We start from the raw sequence: 20,494 nt of genomic DNA on the forward strand, positions 1-20,494 counted from the left end.
GCAGCTGGAGAAATAAGGAGAGAATGAAAGCAAATGAAAAGCCGTTGCTTAAAGCCATTCCTTCTCTTTTCGTTTTCTCACCATTTCTAGCATTCTTCCAAAAGTAGAAAACTGCCAAGTAGGCTCAAGTACTCTGTTTCTTTCATAGAGTGTAGTGGATTCCTGTCAATAGATAGAACGATGTGTGTACAAGGATCCATGTCAATTTTCTCTCTATAATGACATGGTTTTTTTCTTTTGAATCTGAAGTGGAAACAGAGAAGTACATTGTTTTGCTTTATTTCAAAACAAAAAATAATGCATTCTGCAGTATATCTTTCTTAAAACATAACTACCATGTATATTTTTACCCAGCCCTGTTATTGAAACTTTTTGGCTAGTTGATTTCTTCACACGTCCCTTAGAATATTGGTAGCTCCTGTTAATTGCCCCAGTGCCTACTGATGAGCCCAGAACTGATTGTCAAGCTTCCTTACTTAAAGCTCAGAGAACAAGCTGCTTATGATGACCCAACAGAGACGTAAGGGAGGTCTGTGAAAGGGAAAGTATTCAACCAGCCTTAATCCTTGCTTTCAGTAAGGCAGTGTCTTTAAGTGCAGACTAATTAGTGAATAGACATGATTGTATATTCTTGTAGACATGTCTTTTGTTGGCTTGAGGTGAACTGAGCAGCTAATAGAAATGGTTTAAAATCTCTGCTTTGCTTTTTTTCAATGCATTTAGTAGGGTATGGAGATGAGAAAATATAAATCAAAGCAGGAGCAAAAGTAAGTATAAACTATCTTACTACCTATGTTGGTATATTCCATTTAGATATTGTATCCATTTAGATACTAGGACTTAGGCTTGTGAATCCCATGCCTGTGCTTCTTAAAGAACTATTCATTTTATAACCTTTGATGTATATCAATACTAAAAAGCATGTTGGGTTTTTTTACTGTTACAGTAATGTATTATGCAAGCATTACTTTGCATTTAAGCAGTGTGTTAAAGTCATCAATCATAAAGTGATTGATAAAGATAAACATAGTTCCCCCATTTTAGCAGTAGAGAAACTTAATTCTAAGTAGTAAAGTGAATTTCCTTAAGAATTCATTATGCACCTGAGACTAGAATCTAACTCTCTAGAGGGATGGTCCCCCTCTTTAATAATTTCTTTATTATATATTGTATAACAAAATTTCCCAACAGGTAGGAATAGCAATCTGCACACTCCAAAATATTTATGGTAAAATTGAATACAAGGAGAGGCATATTGGAAACCGAGTGAATGACGAATAACAACTAATCATAGTCACCTGAAAGAGAAAGCATTTCTTAAAGATCAGCAAGACATAAAAAATAAAGGGGATTAAAAAAAAATTATGAAAGTTGTGGGGTGTTTTTTCTGGTTGTGTTTCCCCTATTATTTGCATATTGCATGACCTTGACACAATGCAGATAGGAAGGAGACGTAGCAACTTACTGTTCTACTCATTTTCTAAAATCAACCATAAATTCCAGTGATATTCAATAACAGTACCTTGGTTATTGAAACTCATAACTGCTGCCTTTATCACCTGTATTATCCATAGGACATAATTACTGCAAAGCAGCTGGCTGTTGATTTTAGAGAGCATCAATTGTTCTCCTCTCCCAGCTGTTGGCTAATAAGGATAGTCAACACATCTGTTTCAACAGCTGGTAATTAACAAAAGCCTAATTGCTGCAACTCTTTTAACAACAAATCTATGAAAGAGTAGGGATGTGGAGGAATATTATTTACTCTGTTCTCTGCACTTTCTATGACCAGTTTCTTTTTTCTTTTTCTACTTTGAACACCACTGCCTTTGTCTGACACATTGAATGGCAGGACAACACAATATGGTAATCCAGAGCTTAAGTTTTTCAGATCTTTGTTGGTGTTTCTTATTGCAACATTTCTTTGCTAAGTTGCAAGATAAAATGGATCAAAAGCATTTTGTGGAGTTTCATACAACAGCTACAATCCACAGCAGTATGCTTACGCAATAGGGCTGCCAATCCAGCAGCCTCCGAAAGAAAGGAATGGGTTTCCCTGTTTGTGTATGAGTTTAATAGCCCTGCACCCCTTCCCCAAAAAAGTGTCATTATTCTAAAACTGGTGGTTATTTGAAGAATTTTCTTAATATTCTTCAGATGCTTTGCAAAATTTGTTGCAGACTTTTTTTTTTCCTTCCCTCAGATGAAACCCCCATATGTTGGTCAGTTTAAAAGTAAATGCCCTGCACAAATATCTCACCATTTTATCATTACAGAATTGGAGAGGGTTTTGCACAATGCTTGACTAAATATCTACATTTATAGTATCAGTCAACAAACACAAATTCAAAGACATTTCTCTTAGACTTATCCTTGGGTATAGCACACATATAATTGGAATACTCGTCACTAAATAGAGAGAATGCATGTATACAAATACAGGGAAATGTTAATCCCATTGAAGTCAACAGTGAACTTCTGTTGGCTTCAATGGATCAGGATTTTCCCTGCAAAACCAAATTTTCTTAAAAGCTGGAGACAAATTTGGCATTCATTGTGTTACCCATGAAAAGAGAGTATTCAAGCATTAATGGAACTATTGGCTGAAGTATTGTGCAAGTCAGGCATGTATTACAGACTGTGTGAATGAATGAGTCAATAAAAATTTCTAAGAAATAGCATTTAAAGTGGTATTTTGAAGTGATAAACTGATGATGAAAATTGTGATTCTTTGCTAAAAGTTGGTCAAGATCACTTAATTGAACTTGTCTTACTAACATTTCAGTTGGCAGATATTTCTGTACACTGAGTTCTTAATTATCTGCTGGGTATGTTGAAAAGTGTAAGAAATTCCGTCCAAGTGCTTGCCATTGACAGAATACAGATTGCATAATTAAAATATCCTGACAAGATAAGTTTAGTTCAACAGGTGTTCAAATGGAGAAATGTGTAACAGGTGCAGTGAAAAAGTAGAAGATATGCTTTGAACAAATAATAACAAAAGCATTGCCTAAAATTCTAACTGTAAGATAGGGACATAGAGAAGTGTTTGCTGTCTGGGTTTATCAGGAAGATTTTTTGTACATACAACAATCTTTGTTGATCAAGATGGTTTCTTTTGTCTTGCACAGGTAAGAAGAAAGAAATACACCTTTTGTATTTGATTACACTGTGGAAAATTGCTGGAGCATTTGATAGTTGACAAAAATGTTTATCTTTTCATTGAATTATGTTATTTCATTTCACTAGTTATGATTTTTAAGAAAAGGACCATGGGTAACATATCACTGTTCTCATTCACTTCCCTTCGTCTTGAGATTACAAGAATTATCAGATATGCAGGAATTAGCTTTTTTTTCCAGTTGAAGTGGAGTTGAGTCTGAGTGAGTTGCAACAGAAATTTAGGCAAATAAGCACCAAAACATAGGTAGGAACTGGAAAGAATGCTTTTGCCCAGTGCAAGGTTCTAATAGAATCAAATTGAACAATATGTGCAACAGAGAGTAATATGATTGCCTCATAAAAAAATTTAGTAAATAGATTTTTAGCAGAAATGACCAGAAACTTCAATATCAGAACATATCTTTGATTTCTGAGTGAAGGCAACTGACCTATATCAACAGATCTCATCCAACAGTATAGCATCCATAATAATCCATGGATGCATCCATCCCCTACTGATTCCATAGAAAGATGCCCTCTATCAGACAGATGGTTCCTATAAAGACTTAAATGTATGTTCTCATGAACATCTGTATTTGCTTTTCTTACTTTAATTTTAAATCCTTACTCTGAGTTCTACTTGGGTGAAAAACATTGCAGTAAGATTGTGGAGAAAGCAATATACAGGGAGTTGTTCTGTTCAAATTCAGCTATTCAAACTCACTATGAATTATCTGTTTTACACATCTAGCATTGCAAAATTGAGATTAAAACTGTTCTAAACTATCTGCTCAGGATCCTCGCATCACAGGAGACATGATGGTAGGTTGTTCACAGTGTGTCAGAGATTCACAGTCACTCCAGTTGCACAAGTGGCTCAAGGTCATGAAGCCTGCAGCCAGCCTCAGGAGCAGGCATGCAGCTCCATCTTTTTCCCAAAAGTGCTGGGCACAACATTAATCCAGGTGGAGAAAGAAGTCACATTGTCTTGCTATATTGTCTGATGAGCATTTCAGATATCAAATGAGAAGTACTAACAGGCTTGCCAGATTCAAAGTTGGTGAATGTCTTGGTAGTTAGGATCTGGACATGTCACGGTGGGGCATATAATCATAGATTCTTTTTTATTCCTAATTTTCCTGATAACATACGTTTATTCAATAGTTGGTTTTTCTTTTCTTAAATGTAGCAATTGCTTTTGAACTCGGCACTTTGGTTCTGTGTTTCTTTGTGTACAAAAATATCACATATGTACATATATCTGCTAGTAATCTATCTTTTGTAAAGTGAAGACCACAAGGTGAAGTAATAAATAGTACCTCTCGATCTCTTCCCTGCCTTTCCTTCCAAATCCTGGAAAAGTAATGAACTGAAGCAGTCCCACTGAAATAATTGGGCCAGTTAATTTTTGTAATCTTCTACAGACTCATGGCTTTTATGAAAGATTTTTAGTTTACTTCTGATAGTAGGATTAGACACTGCTACCTTCCGCAGTAGTACTGTCTGTCAAGAGGTAGCAGTCATTCTGTCTCTTTTCATGAAAGGTTGTAATTTGCAGAGTATTATCGCTTAGCATCTGTTTTAAGCCTTGAAGCGTGAATTGTTAACTCCTTTTTTCCTCAAGTTGCTGTCTTGAATGCCTTTTTTTTGCCCCTTTTATGAAGCATGAATTACTTCAATGTCCATATTTTCTAATGGAAAGAGCCTTTGAAATATTGCAGTGTCTCAATTGGACTGTTTCAGTTGGACTGGTGTCATGCTGAAATCAGGGGTGGCAAGGGCAACCAAGTCCAAACAGCAATGAAAGGGCATCTTCAATGGCTGGTCAAACCCAAGGACTTTACTATAAGGAGGAGTCTGCAGTAGAGGTTGAGTGATGAAGAAAAGTTAGAAAGATTTACCTGAGGAAGAATTACTGCTGCATCCTTGGAATGGAGCTCTGAATGACACCTGTTGAACAGTTAAGAGTGCCCTGACCAACCTACTGGGAGTGATAGAAAGTCAGATTTATCAATCTTGATCAAATTTATTAAGCCTTTACTAGTTGACAAGTCCACTTACCTGTAGCTACACTAGTAAGTAAAATAGGTTCAGGGTATAGGTTGCACATCTATGCATTTTTTTTAGAAAGCTTCCTGACATGGTTTTAACCCAGTCTCCCAAACAGTGCTTTTGAATGATACTGTGTACTAGGGCCTATTCCCCTTTGATCGTCTGGTGTTAGCAGCCCTTCCTTTTAGGAGTGAATGGAAGAGAACTTTTGACTTTTCTTTGACACAAGGCAGATCATGCCAGTAGATCTCAAAGTCCAAGCATGGTTTCTGGTCAGTTCGTTTTAGCAATAGAGAAGTGGGTGCTGTGGTCAGTTTGGGATCTGTTAGTGCACCCTCAAAATTGTGCCAGACAGAGAGCCCTGAGAGCACACACAGTATCTGGCACAAATAAAATATGTCTGGCTGTAACAGGAACTTTCTTGTGTTCTTCTGCCAGTTCAGTTCCGGCCCGAACTGGATAGGACACTTTTGGGACTAAGGGGAAGGTTGTTTTTATTGAATAGGGTCTTTGTTACCACAGAGCTTCTGAGACAACATTACAGTGCTACCTTTTGGATCTTGTGCTGATGATTTGCTGTTTGTGACAGATACTGACTTGAAATCATAAGTGGCCAAAGTAATTTTTGTGGACAGTGGGTTTATCATGGGTGCTGACATTTGAAGCTTTCCCAGAGTAATCTGCCAGTAGGACTCATATACCACCTGGAAACTTCTTCAGCTCACTCAAGCCTACACAGTTGTTTCCTTCTTGATTTCCCTTAAGAAGATTGCCAGTAAATTTTCTTGTATAGTGCAATCATTTTCATAGTGTGAAGCAAGTCAGATCACTCAGAGTTGAGGGAAACATACCTGTTATTAAAGTAAATCAGAGACATTTTTTTATCATTTGTTTCAAGCTTATGTTTGATAACCTGATATGCCTTAGAAGGGATATATCTGTTTTCTAGTCCAGTTACCTATGCAGCTATGAAGGGAGACATGGTTACTCTATGCCCAAAACAATGTGCTTTATTTTCTGTTCAAATAAGACAAGTTTCTCTCTACTGCTGATGTTTTCCCATTATTTATTTGAAATTGCATTTTTAGATCAGAAACAAAGTGTCACCAAGGCCAAACCTGAATTACAGAAAATGAAAAAATTTTCCTTTCCCATAAATCCACAGCTGTAAACAGTCTTTAATCTGAGAAGTAAAGAAATGAACTTACATGTGTTATTTTCATATAGATTGTAAAGGCATGGCTACTATGCAAAAATAACTGTTGTGAATGGCTTTTTGTTTCTCTGTTAAAACAAAGTCTTCTTGATTGTTTTCTTTTCATTTTCTTTTCATAGAATGTATCATGATTTAGTAGTAAGACAAGTATGCAGATATACCTATTTGTATATGGAAACCTAACTACTTGCTCTTTTAAAGCACCCCTGGCTTGTGTTCTTAATAGAATCCCTCCTACTAAAAGGTCAGTATCTCTGCACATGGCATTATTTATGTGCAAAGCCCAGTCCAGCTATGAGTGTGTATTTTGGAGCTGTCATCCTTGAAAGTTTTCAGAGGTCTTTTGTTGTCACTAAGGTTATACCTTACCTGAAATAAGATTTGCAGTATCATTAGGATGTTATCCATATGCACATAGTAGGTATGTATGATGGCATCTCTGGGGTTTTTAGCTATGTATGCAAACAAATGGAAACCATAAACGGAATCTTGACCCTGGGAAGTCAATTACAGCTTTGCATCAACAGGGGCAGAATTCCAAGTTAATGATCCTTACTCTCTAAATCATTCTATACAATAAAATGGTTCCATGTATGAGTCTCACACTCTCATCACATGCCTTGGATTGTTCTTTGAATAGCTAATTTTTCCTGCAATTTCAGTATACCATATACTACTTGGAAGTATAGGATATAACAGAATAATACTGCAGATGATGATGAAGAAACTTGGTCTCAACATCGTATCTAAGATTAGATGAGCAAATTCTTAATTCTCACTTTAAAGTATCATGAGCATTTCACACAGACACTTTCTTGCATAATGTGGGAATGGAATGAATCATAGGTTGGAAGGGACCTTAAAGATCATCTAATTCCAACCCCCCCGCCACTAGACCAGATTGCTCAGAGCTTCATCCAGCCTGACCTTGAACACCTCCAGGGATGGGGCATCCACAACTTCTCTGCACTAATCTGCCTGTAATATGTGCTCATTTGGGCACATCTAATAATGTGCCCAAAAAAGAGTGAACTGCTTGTTAAATACAGGTGGCACAGTGAGCTTCCCAGTATGATGTGACCATGTACTACAAGAATGAGGCATTCACATATCAGGCATAATGGTTCAATTATTAATTGTTATTGTTTGCTCTTATAGTAATAAAATTAACCAGATATGTACCTAGTCTGGGCAAAAATGCTATTGTATCCTTTCATTTTCTTTGTCAGAGCATCAGAAAGCTATTTGGTGATTTATTTTCTTTTCTGATTGCACAATCTGTGTAATATTTGTTGTGGCCTGTTGCTGTTATGTCAGTCACACCAGGACCTATTAGAAATGAACAACCATGCAAGCAGTGTTTGTATAGTATAATAATGTATTCTCACTGGGGAGTTTGTTGTGATGAAGATAAGAGACTGGATGTCAGATCGTGGTATCTTTTACAAGTCTTCTGAAAACTCCTTAATACATGAAATTGGGGATAGCACAAAAGCTGGGTTGGGGAAGGTGACATTAGGTAGACATGAAGCACAACACTTCATGAAAATGACAATTCCATTTTGGGATAAAAGGAAGATTACAGGGTTACAATTTTTAATACAGTAAGAGAAAACATTATGACATTCTTTGTAAAGTAACTGAAAATTATGCACCTATACAGGTTAAAATGCCAGTGTTGATGCACTCACATCATTTACGTGAAAACCCCAATTTCAGCTCCCTGATCCAAGTTTGGTGCCCTCAAACATTTTGATGACTGAACTGCAGTTAGTCTCCTTTCCCATGGATCTTATATCTGGATCTGCTTTTCACATACTTAGCAATTTAATTAAAATAAATATTTTTGCCAGTTGTGGAGAGAGAACACAGAAAATGGAAGACACCAGAAACAAGGGTAATTCATATTACTTTAGAGCAGGGAAGCGTTCTCGCTGGTGGGAGTCCGCCAGATGTCCAGAGTGAGTTAATGCAAGAGGCTGGGATTCAACATTAGGTTTCTGCATTCAGAACATAATCACATGACTGAGGAGGAGTTCTTCTGTCAGAAATCCTGTCTGACATTCCTCAGAAATATTTCCATCTAAACCAGTGTATCTTCACAATGCCTTATTGTTCCAGTGAAACAATACTTTTTATTAAAAAAAAAAAAGATTTCATTAACTGATATTTATTCTGACCAACAATAGTATTAGATTGTAGAGCAAAATCTTATTATGGTTAATTGTTTCATCCTGATGCAAACTCATAAAGGTCATGTTTGCTGTTGAGATCCCTTTCCTTTGTGCCCAGAGGGAATGTCAACCCGGGTGTGGTTGTGGTGGTATGTTGGGGAGGGCTGTAACTTCAAGGCTGTTAGAGTTCCCACCACCGCCACTGTTACCCTGAAATTCACACACACAAACAACCCTCAGCTGATTCTTCAGTATATTTTTTTTCTAGCTGTGCTGATCCTCCACAGCAGTGCAGATCCATCAGGGATTGTAACAGAGTTACTTGATTTACTCAAAGTTAAGATAGATTTAGTAAAAACTATTTCCATTTAAAAATTGTGTGTAGAGAAACAACTTTTCATGCATTTCTAGTAATTTCAGTTAGTATTCCAAACTTTTCCAACTCCGAGTTTATGTCCCAGAAGTTTTATTTGGCAAACATTGAAACCTACATTTCAAACTTCAAAAATTCCACATTTAATTTTTACATTTTAAGTTTGGACTTATTATTGTTAATTATGTATTTCATGATGTGTCAATATTTTTATAACATCTATTATAGTAAGTTTTAATTTTAACTTTTCATTTTTAAAATTGTCAAAGGACAGCTGATACTTAAATGTAAGTTGAAACATTTTGTCTAATTTTCTAGGTCAGTGTGTCCCCTGTTTGTATTGTAATGAAATGGTTTGACACGTTAGCACTGTGATTTTTTTTTTAAAAGGAGATCACTTGGTGTGTTATTAGAGTGCTAGGCATTTTCAGTCCCCTTGTGTTAGCTGGAGTCTTTTTCTAGACCCTGAAAAACCTCTGATCCCCTAATTAATGAGACAAGTGCTTATATACTTTTCTAGATGAAAGTGTCACCTACTTCTCTTGTTGGTGGAACAGTTTGATATGTTGACACTTTGATATAGAAAATAAGATGAACTGTTGTAATCTGCACTAAGTAGCAGCTGCTAATGTAAAAATAACAGAATGGTTAGAAGTTGGATGTCATAATGTGTCACAACGACCTACTCTATCATGCAGTATGTATTTCTCTTACTGATGATGTGCAAAATGTAAGAATATTAAAAATAGTGTAGAACAAAAATATTTCTTCAGTTGTTTAAAACATTTTTTCCAGATTTGTTTTTTTTTTGCTTGTTCCTTCTAATTCAGGGTGAAAGAAACTTCTGTTTGCCCTCTTAGTCTCCTGCTGCCCTGAGAAGACACCTGACCTCTTACTGTCTAGCTAGCCTGCTAATATCAGCAGAAACATTCTCCTGCCCCAGGAGAAATGGGGGCAATTCTCAGTTGTCTTTTTGTGGCTGGATTCCATTTCAGACTCCAGATAACATAGGACCAAAAGAGCAGAAAGACATCTTATGGCCATTTTTCCCCATTTCCCATTACAGTTCTACCAAGGGTAAATGTCTGAGTCCATAAATTGTAGAAATGAACTTTGAGACTCCCCAGACTTCTCACCCAACCTTTTTCTAATCCATGGGAATATCCTGTATTGGTAGAAAGCAAGATGATGGTAGCAACTACTATGAGTAAAGGAAAACTTGTACATTAACAGGTATCTCAGTCATCATCATCATCATGGCTAGGCTTCGCAAATGAAGATCTGGGAAGGGCTCTACCCACGTTTGTCGCAGTAAAGCCAGGGGAAAATGTGCTGGGTGGAAAAGGATGTTAGTTCTAATTGGGTCAGTTATAATCTCCATACAAATAAAAGACGAATAAGTCATCCACAAGAAGGATACTTATTAAGAAAGAAAGTTATGTTTTAGAAAACAGGAGATCTAGAGACAAATGAAAATTGCCTGAGGTTAAGCTAAATTTACCTTTGGAAAGGAAATTAAGCGATAGTGTAATGACTGAAATGAGAATGAGGAAAAAGGAAATGTGCCACTGATCTGAGAATGACATGGAGATCAAGGATAATCCAGATTAGGTCTGAAAGTGTGTGATTTTATTTTTTTTTTCTCAGCATTGGGCAATGATGGTGCCAACTATGAGGACAACGGTTAAGAAAAGTGAATATATGATATGTAAATGGAGTACATTATAGCTGTTCAACAGATTATTGTGCTCAGATTAGGATAAAGAATGGTTTCCATCCCCAGTTCTGAAAGGGCTTGTACCTGAAATTGCAGGAATTATAGTAAAGTTCTTTAACAAATCCTATGAGTCTTTGTACAGTGTCATATGACAGGAATTAGCAGAAGCAGCACCTATATTTAGAAGGGAAAAAAATGTAATTTTGACAACTGTAGGCCAGTTAGTCTTTATTGTGAGGCCTTAGTAAATTTGGAAAGAAAATGTTTTTAAAGCATGGATCCATCAACAGTGGATTGAAGTACAGTTTTCACCCAAGTAAGATCATGCAAGAATTCTTCTTTGGTATGATAACTGGTTATTTAGACAAGAAAACTTTTTTTATATAAGCTGACATATAATCTTAAATGTTTTGCCATATGGAAAATTATTAATTACAGTGGGGAATGTGTATATTGTTATTTTACAAGCAGGCACAAGCTTAATATGGGAAATGCTGCTTGCTGTTAACCGGGTTCACCTAGAGTGTCTTGTTTGGAAGGATGGGCACTTTTAGTTCATGTCTGTCTGCAAAATGTCATGTACCCATGAAGGAGATGAGGGATTAGTCCAAGGCAATAAGGAACTAGTTACAGGAAGGCAACAGCAAACAGCTTTGAAAGAAGAAGCGTTAAGGTCCAAGGATTTCACTAGTGGAATTTCTCTTTGATTTCTTATCAACTGGTGCTGAACCAGTTTTATTTAATGTTGTCATTGAGAATCTTTAGTGGGAAGAGCAGCTGCGTATCAGCAAAACTGCTTGATGATGCAGGGCTGGGAGATGTTACTAATAAAATGTGGAGATATTATTAATACAAAGTAAGTTCAAATTGTCTTTGAGAAAGATTGGATTGGCCTCAAGTACTGTGGAGGTTAACAAATGTCTATTTTTCTTCCCTTCAGTTTTTGTAGCTCTTGTGGGTTTTTTTAATCCAAATCACCTGATTCTGCTGTTATTTTTACTGATGCAAACCCAGTCAAACCAGTGCAGTTTTCTCTGCTGAAAAACTGACATAAATAAGAGTCTTCAGACTCTAATGCTACTGACTTTTGTCTTGAAAGGCAAGTGGAACATTGGTGTATTTTTTATGATAGTTCTCCAAAGAGACTAGCCGTTAATCTCTCCTTGAGTAGGTGTGTCAGCTGCAAACATTTCCTTCCAGTCTACCATTTCAATCACACTTCACAGTACACTGAAAATTGGCAAGGATGTTAATTATTGGCCTCTAGAACAAACCACCTACTTTGATTCAAGCGTGTTTTCCAATTTTTAAGAATGTTGTTTCACCTACAGAACAGTATAATTACAGAAAATAGCTTGGTTTGGCTAACATCTTGTGTTCTGTGAGTTCTGCTTGCAAGGCAGCAAGCAGCACCAGGCAAGAGGCTCACCTCCAGAGGATTTTAACCTCTTGCTGACAGGAGTTAGGGCTTGCCAGTATCCAGTACATCAGAAGCTCAAAACCAGTGTCAGTCAGAGGTTAAACATTAACGCTTTCTGCCTTTAAGGCTGAAAGAACCCCCCTATATAGTAAGAAAGTTTGTTTTTATTCTCTGTGGAACTTCCTGTTAAAATTTTATGAATGTCTGTTACAGGAGCAATTACAGCAGTGGGTCCTGTACCTGAGCAATGCAAAACCCTGGCTGCAACATGACCCACAGAGCAGCGTGGTTCATGGTTCAGAGGCTGCTTGTGTCGCTGCATTTGTGCAATTCAGTGTTCAATAAAATTTGCCAGGAATCAGCCATGTGTCCAGGACATAATTAATCGACCAGCAGAATAAATTGCCCATAGATGACTGGGAGTTGACAGTAAACAGTAAAACACCTGCCTTGAAGACTTACATTCTAAGAGACAAACAGGAAACAGAAGCAAGTGGGAGCCCTGTTTTAGGAGAGAGATTTTGAGGCACAGACAGAGTCGTTCATGATTACACAGAGAGTTTGGTAGAGTTAGAGGCTGAATTATGTGCATTTCCCTTCATGGATTTGTAGCTCACGTAACAGGTCTTTAATTTACCAAGAAACTTTTCTGCAACGCTGTCCTGAAGAGTTGGCAGAATCCACAGTCGGCATTTCTCACACATATGGCTCTTGGTTAAGGGCTTTACAATTTGTACAATTAATAACTTACACCATGCATTAAAAACATTGAAAACTAGCCCAGTGGTCAGTCTCATGCATCAAGGAATTGCTGTGCAAGCCCAATCTTATTTTTTGCTACAACAATAAATCATCCACCGATTTAAAGATTTATATGGTACCTGGGCCCTCAAGGAAGTCCTGCAGTGCTATTGAAACTGAACATTTTAAAATTAATGGTGATTAAGCTACAGACCCATATTAAATATGCTTGAGTACGTGTTTCTCCTACCTCGTCTTTAACTGTAAGGCCTGTCAGGGCTGGCTACTTTCCTGGCTTACAAGCCACATGCTGCAATTTCCGTAATGGTCATGAGTCAGACGCCCTTCGCAGTTCAGTGTGAATCAACAATGGGAGGGGGAACATCCGGTAGGGTTCACAGATGGGAGATGACAAAAATTGCTCAGGGATTCCCTCACTCCACTATAAACCAGATCCTGGATGAGAATACACCCAGGTCCCAGCGTGTGCTGTTGGTGCTGGTGTCTGCAGTCCCTGTTGGCCCATCGCCTGCCGCTGCTCAGGGTTCTGGATATCCAGCAGCTCTTCTGCTGCTTACATCAACCAGGGCCTCCCGCCATAGGAACTGCACTTAACAGCCAGGGGGCCATGTGCAGACCAAGAGTCGTGCATCAGTAGTTCATAGCCAAGTGCCTTGCTTCACTCTATATGTTGGTCAACATTTTTGCACTATAGGAACACATATATATCAATATGAAATATGTTTGCTGATAACCACTTGGCTGAGCTGAAGAGTTCTAACCTTAGCCATTTAAAAATTAACTATATACATGAGGGAAGCCATTCAAAACATGGAAAAAACCCTAGATTAATTCCAATGCTAGAAAACAAAAGAATTTTTTATAAGAATTAAATAGGCAGTGTGTCCTGTTTAGAGCTGGGATAGTGCTCATTTCTTCCTGGTAGCTGATACAGTGCTCTGTTTTGGATTCAGTATGAGAATAATGTTGATAACACACTGATGTTTTAGATGTTGCTAACTGGTGTTTACCCTGTCAAGGACTTTTCAGTGTCTCATGCTCTGCCAATGAGGAGGTACACAAAAAGCTGAGAGGGAGCATGGTCAGGACAACTGACTGAACTGGCCAAAGGGACATTCTGTACTGTAGAACATCATGCCAATATATAAAATGGGGGAGTTACCAGGAAACAGAGAAGGAACTCGCTTGACAGTGGTTAGCAGGTGGTGAGCAGTTTGTATTGTGCATCACTTGTCTTTCTTGGGATTTATCTCCCTCTGTCCTTCTCCTTTCTATTACCATTATTAGTATTAGTATCATTATTAGTATTATCTTTTACTTGTTTCAACAAGTTTGATTTTCTTTCCTGATTCTCCTCACCATGCCACAGTGGGGGGGAAGGGAAAGTGAGCAAGCACCTGAGTAGTACTTGGTTGCTGGCTGGGGTTAAACCATGACACAGTGTCACATAACAATATAACTCTTCATGTGTTATTATAATAAAGCATGGCTGAAATGAATGCACGGATTGTTATGTTTTCAAAGCAATATGGGTATTCTGAATAAATTGTTTATCAGTTGTTTATTGTTTCACAGGCAGAATTGATAACCTTGCAACTAGAAAAAGAAGCTGCTCTTCAACAATGCAAAAAACTAGAAGAAGAAATCCAGACATTGCGTGTTTATTACAGGTAAAATGATTGATTCTAATATGAATGAGTGACTCATAGGGGAAATTTTCTGTACTGTGTCTGACTGAGTGAGGAAATGGCCTTATCAAATAGGTATTTGTTCAAAAAATGTGAATACATCAATGAATCAAAGCCTGCATTTCTGCTTTACTGCTCACCAACCATCTCTCTGAAGTAGAATTCCCTTCCTTATAGCCTGAATTTTATATTAGTTTCTTCTAAGGGAAGGGAAAAGTTGCTGATAGTTGATTCTCACACTAAAAGCTGTGCTATAGCAATGTGATCACTTAAAACACATGGACGAAAGAACCAGTTTACAGAAATGCTTGTTTCTTCCCTCTCTGCACATGCCTAACCTAATCAACAGAGATTGTGAAATAATAAAATCTGTAATTCTAAAAGACTTTTTTCTTCTTCAACCCCAATATATGTATGTTTTAATTCCTTTTGGTCTGTAGTAGTACGTAGAATGAGAGAAATACCCATTCTCATTAATTTAGTTGGGCTGCACTGAACATTTGCATGGATCAGTGGGTTTTAGTCCCTGAGGAGAAGCTCTGTGTGGTCCAGTGAAGGAGTTAGGTTGTTTTATGGAGTGATGTTGGGTTACAGCTCTCATTTCATCCTGACCTCCTGTGTGAGAGGGGATACAGAGCTGCCAGCAGGTTAAAGGCAGGAGAATTGGCATCAACACAGCAGAAAATTGTGAATCTGAAGGCTGAATGTCTGTGATGAGGGATGTGGGCTGCAGAGGTAAATAATAAATGTAGTGTGAATACTATGTTCATTGGAAATAAAGAGGACTAGTTAGTTATGACTAAACAGCATTTGCAGAAGCAGAACTGTGTATGTTTTCACTGTTTCAGCATTCACAAGTGAAAAATACTTGGGTTTCTAGAGGTTTTTCAAGTTTCCCCTTCTCATTAAGTTTATTAAAACCTTGGAGGGAAGTTTCAAAAACAACTTTTGTTCCTAAATCTCATAGGCATTTATTTAAAGCCTGTTAATAGTGAATAGAAACCCCAAGCAATTTGTGATTATTGCTTTTAATGAATTTGGTCAGCATTTAGTGTGTGCACAAATTGTGGTATGATTTACCAAGCTAGAAAGAATTTATTATAGTGCCCTTATTACTCACTTAAATGGGTTTTTTAGAATAGTTTAAAAACTCAAATGCAATTTTTGTATTGATATTTCAGAAAAAAAAAAGAATTTGCTTGTGTTTTTCTCTGCACATTGTAGGAGATTTTTCAATGATTTTTGAGCTATATTTTGAGCTGTAGCCTGTCAAGTTTGCACAAACATATAACCTTTAACAAGTATAGTAGGCAGCAACTCAGTTTACTCATGTAAATGCTTTAAATCTCTAATAATGACTTACAGGAATCAGTATTAGAGTGTACCATGTAACTAACTTATAACTCTTTGAACAGTTGAAATTTCACTGTAAGTTGGATGATGACATTTGCAAAATCTAGCCATTAGGTGTGGAAATGCTCACCTAATTATCCCCTGGGGCAAGAACCATTGTGTTGCTGCTAAGTTATACAAGTTATAACATCTAAAGGGGAAGATTTTATCTCCTTCCTTGCTGTTCTAGAGGCTAATGCATTCTGAAGTGGAACCACAGAGTGACTAATTGAGGTTGGCATGGACCTCTAGAGGTCGTCTTCTCCAATCCCTGCTCAAGCAGGGCCAACCAGACCTGGTTGCCCAGGATCACGTCCAGACGGGTTTTAAATATCTTCAAGGATGGAGACTCCACAACCTCTCTGTATGGAGACACTGTCATACAGAGGCATGACTTGAAAAGCCAAAGACCACCCAGGGTTGAACCTGGTGAGGGAGGTAAAAGGCAACAGGAAGGACTCCTGTAAATGCATAAGCAGCAACATTTGATGTCTCAGGCCTATCTTTTGCCTTGATTAAAAATTAATTGCAACACTTTGAAGATTCTTATGAACTTCTTAACATTTTGTTTACAGTTTGCCCTACGTTCCATGAACATCTGCAGCCTCTGTCATGCAACAGGGTGACAGTACTTTGAACACATGCTAAATGAGACAGAAAAGAATATGTGTCACACATGAGAGTTTGGACCACCAGCATGATTAGGAAGCCATAGCATTTGCACTGTAAAGAGAGACTGAGGGTACTGTTCTTGTACAGCCTGGGAAAGAAAAAAATATTTCTTTCTCTGGTGGCTCTAGGGAGACCTAACAGCAGCCTGACAGAGTCTATGTGGAGGTTGTCAAGAAGGACAGGCTCTTGACAGTGCTCCATCACAATAGAGTGAGAGACAACAGACTTGAATTGAAGCAAGATTGTTTCAGTCAGGTTGTAAGGGAAAACTTTTTTGCCATGAGGGCCATCCATCACTGGAACAAATTGCCAGAGAGGTTTTGCCATCTCTGTTCTTGGAGATTTCCAATGCCTGACATGATAAAGTCATGAGTAATGCAGTCTGATCTCATTGTTGATATCAGTTTGAGAGGAAGGTTGATTGGCCTAGAGACTACCAGTGGTCACTTCCAACTTGATTATTCTACATTTCTGTGATTTGATAGCTGCTGCTGTTTGAAAACATTCATTTTTTTTCTCCAACTGTGAAAGAAGTCTATATTGTAAACCATACTGCTTTTCAGATGAAGTGAAAAGTGAATCCTAACTGAAACTGGAGTTCCATGGAAAACCTGAATGACCCAAACCAAAATTAAAATGAGCTTTTGTGGAATTAATGATGAAACATTGATTTCCTTATGAGTTTTGACTTTCTGAAAAGAAAGCACATCCCAGAACAATTTCAGTCTTCTTTAAAAAGGAAAGAGAAGTTAAAAGAAAGAAAGAGAAAAGGAGGAAGAATCTAGTTCACATACAGAAAGGAGAAGAAGTTGGCTCTGAATAAAGTTTGGCAGGTTTTCTGCTTCTGTTTGTTCTTATTGTGTTGCTTCTGTGTCAAGTTTCAAAAGGAAAATTGTGCTTTCTGGATACTAACTCAAAAATACATATCAGAAATAAAAATTTGCATAATAGGAACAGCTTAGAGTTTCTAGCTTACTAATTATTTCAACACACTACTCTTTATGCTAGGGATTAATGCAAATCATAGATCCTCAGTGACCAAAGGTTATATCCAAATAATCAGTTTTGAAGTATGTGGGATTGTTAATCCCACTACCTCTTTCTCATAGAGCTCTGTTGTTTGAACATCATCACAAGATTTTATTTGCATATTTTTCAGTTATGTGATCTGTCCATTTTTATAATCAGGTTCCTTCTTCCCCTAGATTTCTATGCTGAGCATCACACCATATGGTATGGTATGTCCCTTTGGTCAGTTAGGGTCAGCTGTCCCGGCTGTGTCCCTTCCCAACTTCCTGCATACTTCCAGCCTGGTGGAGTGGTGTGAGAAGGAAAAAAGGCCTTGACTCTGTGTGAACACTGCTCAGGAATAACTAAAACATACATGTTTTATCAACGCTTTTTCCAAAATGTAGTCCCATACGAGCTACTATGAAGAAAATTAACTGTCTCAAAGCCAAAACCAGTGCAATGTTGCAGAGTAATTGGAATCTGTAAGTTATGGCCAGCATGGGAGAAAAAGATGGCTTAATTTACGTTGATGTGATGTTTTTCAATAAAGAAATAGAAGAATAACTTCAATAAATACAATTACCTGAAATAAATATTTTTAGATTCAAACTTTCAGTTAATATGGGTAGCTTCTCTATCAGCAATGCAAGCAGTTTTCTTGCTCCCTAACCAGTTGTATCACTTTTATAAGTTATAAAGTGTTGAAGAGATTTAACAGAATTCAAATCTACAAGTTTCAGCGTTTCCAATACTTCAGTTAAATTGGAATTCATGTATAAGTGACACAAGCAAATGGTCTAAATAACAACCGTTTTTATTGAGGTCCATATATTTTTCCCACAAAGTCTCTTGTAAAATAACATGGAGGTTCATCTTTTTAAAGATTGAAATCAATAGCTGTGAAAGTAGAAAATCAAGAAGTATTTTTGTCATTTCCTCAAATTAAAGACTTACAGGTACAGGGACAAACTCAATTTTCATTTTAATTACAGAACTGAATTACACTATAACAGGAGAAATAGATGAGGCATTATTTGCAGTCCCAGACAAAAAGGCTGTTTGCTCTTCAAGCTTTGAATACAGTTGTGTGTGTTTGGTTAACTTCCATTCTATAGTTTCATGACTGATGTTATGGAATATAATACTCAGATGGTACCATTTCAACCATGCTCCATGGATGCTGTGTGTGGATATAGAACGGTTTAGTTCTTGCTATTAGACTGTTGCTCTCATTCCAGTTTTAAGGACTTTTAAAAACAATAAATTATTTCTACCTAACGGGTCAATATTCATCTTCACAACCACTGCAGTAGCAAGTCAGAATACAATTGCTTAAGTATTCTGACTCCTGTTCTCTGACTGACCCCTGCTCAAACATTTCAGCCTGTTTGTTCTGCCATCTCTCAGTCTTTTTCAGAGTTCTCTCAATCCAGATTTCTCTCAGAAGGGAATGATATGTAGCAGAAGACTGGACTACTCTAACATCCAGTTTCCCAGACCAAATGATCTGGAACCGATTTACAGTGGGATTAGTGAAGCTGCAACCACTTATGCAGAGTAGTGATCTCAGTCCTTCCTCCAAAGCAATATTGGGGTACCTTGGGCACCTATCCCTGCAATTTACCTCAGAGAAGTGATCTTTTCATACCTCACAGAACTGATCTTTTCATGCCTGTTTTTTTATCTCACTTTTTCAGTTATGGCCATTAACTCATTTTCCTGCTCTTTTCATCCTATCTGCTTGCTGCTATTCTGGCAGTTGCTGTCGTTGTTTCAGTACTAGTTGCTTTAGACACAGCATTGTATAATTGCAGTCAGTAAGAAGAATGACCAGATAATGGTATCACTGTAAACCCTACTGTTCTTTTAGAACAATTTTGGGGAGATCATGGAGAAGACAGCAGTTGTGTTTTAAGTATTCTCTGTCCTTGCAGCACTGACTTCTGTTTTGTCCAAGAGTTTCAGACACCCGACATTAAACATAAATCTTGAGCTAATTACATTTCCCACTTCCAAGCACAGAAGAGTTTCTCCTCTATACTGAAGAGATAAGGTACTTGGCTCTATTATGCCGTGGGAGACAGTGTGGTATGTCTTCTTTTGAATAACCTGCTCCAGTTTGGTACTGCCAAACATATGGAAAACAATGGCTCTGTAAGGGAATACTAAGGTTTTTGTTTGTCTTTCATTATTATAAATAAGGTCAGGTACCATCGAAACTATATTTCTTAATTTGTTCTCTACATATAAAGTCCAGTTGATTTCTGTGGGAGATTTGGATTTGGAAGGGATGAAGACTTAGCCCTTGTTTGTGGTTTGGGGTTTTTTTTTAATGTGTCTATGCTTTCTTTCTGTTTGTTTATTGAACTGAGTGCTGAAATTAGTAGAAAATCTGTAAAGGGGGGACAGTGCTGTCTTTTAAATCAGACTGGTTAAAACTACACCTTCTCTCAGGAACCCATGGAAGTTTCAGTGAATTATTGGTTGATTTTTGGGGGTGAGGGGAGCCAACACCCTGGTAATTTGGAACTGGGAATTAGAATTTGCGTTTTCAATCTACTCCTCGGTTCTCGTGCCACTTTCTAGTGGGAATTTTAAGTTCATGGGTCTTTCTCATTTTGTAATCTCATGAGCATTTTCCCACTAATAAGCCCCTATTGACTTCGTTCCCTTTGTCACTTTATTGCATGTGCAATCACAGCTCTTGTTAGTGTTACAGGCGATAAAAGTCCAAAGTTTGGGGGCTGTTTCACGAACTGGATCAGACAGCTGAAGAGGGGAAGACAGATCAATAAGCTGCTCTGCACTGGCAAAGGAGCTTCATGAAGTTTTACTGGCACTACTGAGATCACTGT

The 20,494-nt window shown here is 37.6% G+C and overlaps 1 protein-coding gene across 9 annotated transcripts in view; it reads left to right on the top strand.

Moving 5' to 3' along the window:
• Positions 1 to 20,494, top strand: part of MIPOL1 (mirror-image polydactyly 1) — a 195,361-nt gene that overhangs the window by 116,996 nt on the left and 57,871 nt on the right. For all 9 annotated transcript variants that reach the window (XM_027671033.1, XM_027671016.1, XM_027671025.1 and 6 more), the window contains one exon: positions 14,452 to 14,546. In XM_027671033.1, the coding sequence (XP_027526834.1) occupies positions 14,452 to 14,546 (95 nt within the window). The remainder of the gene's footprint in view (positions 1 to 14,451; positions 14,547 to 20,494) is intronic.

The sequence above is a fragment of the Neopelma chrysocephalum genome, unplaced genomic scaffold (genome assembly GCF_003984885.1).
Source record: "Neopelma chrysocephalum unplaced genomic scaffold, ASM398488v2 Primary Assembly neopelma1_24, whole genome shotgun sequence".
Lineage (NCBI taxonomy): Eukaryota > Metazoa > Chordata > Aves > Passeriformes > Pipridae > Neopelma > Neopelma chrysocephalum.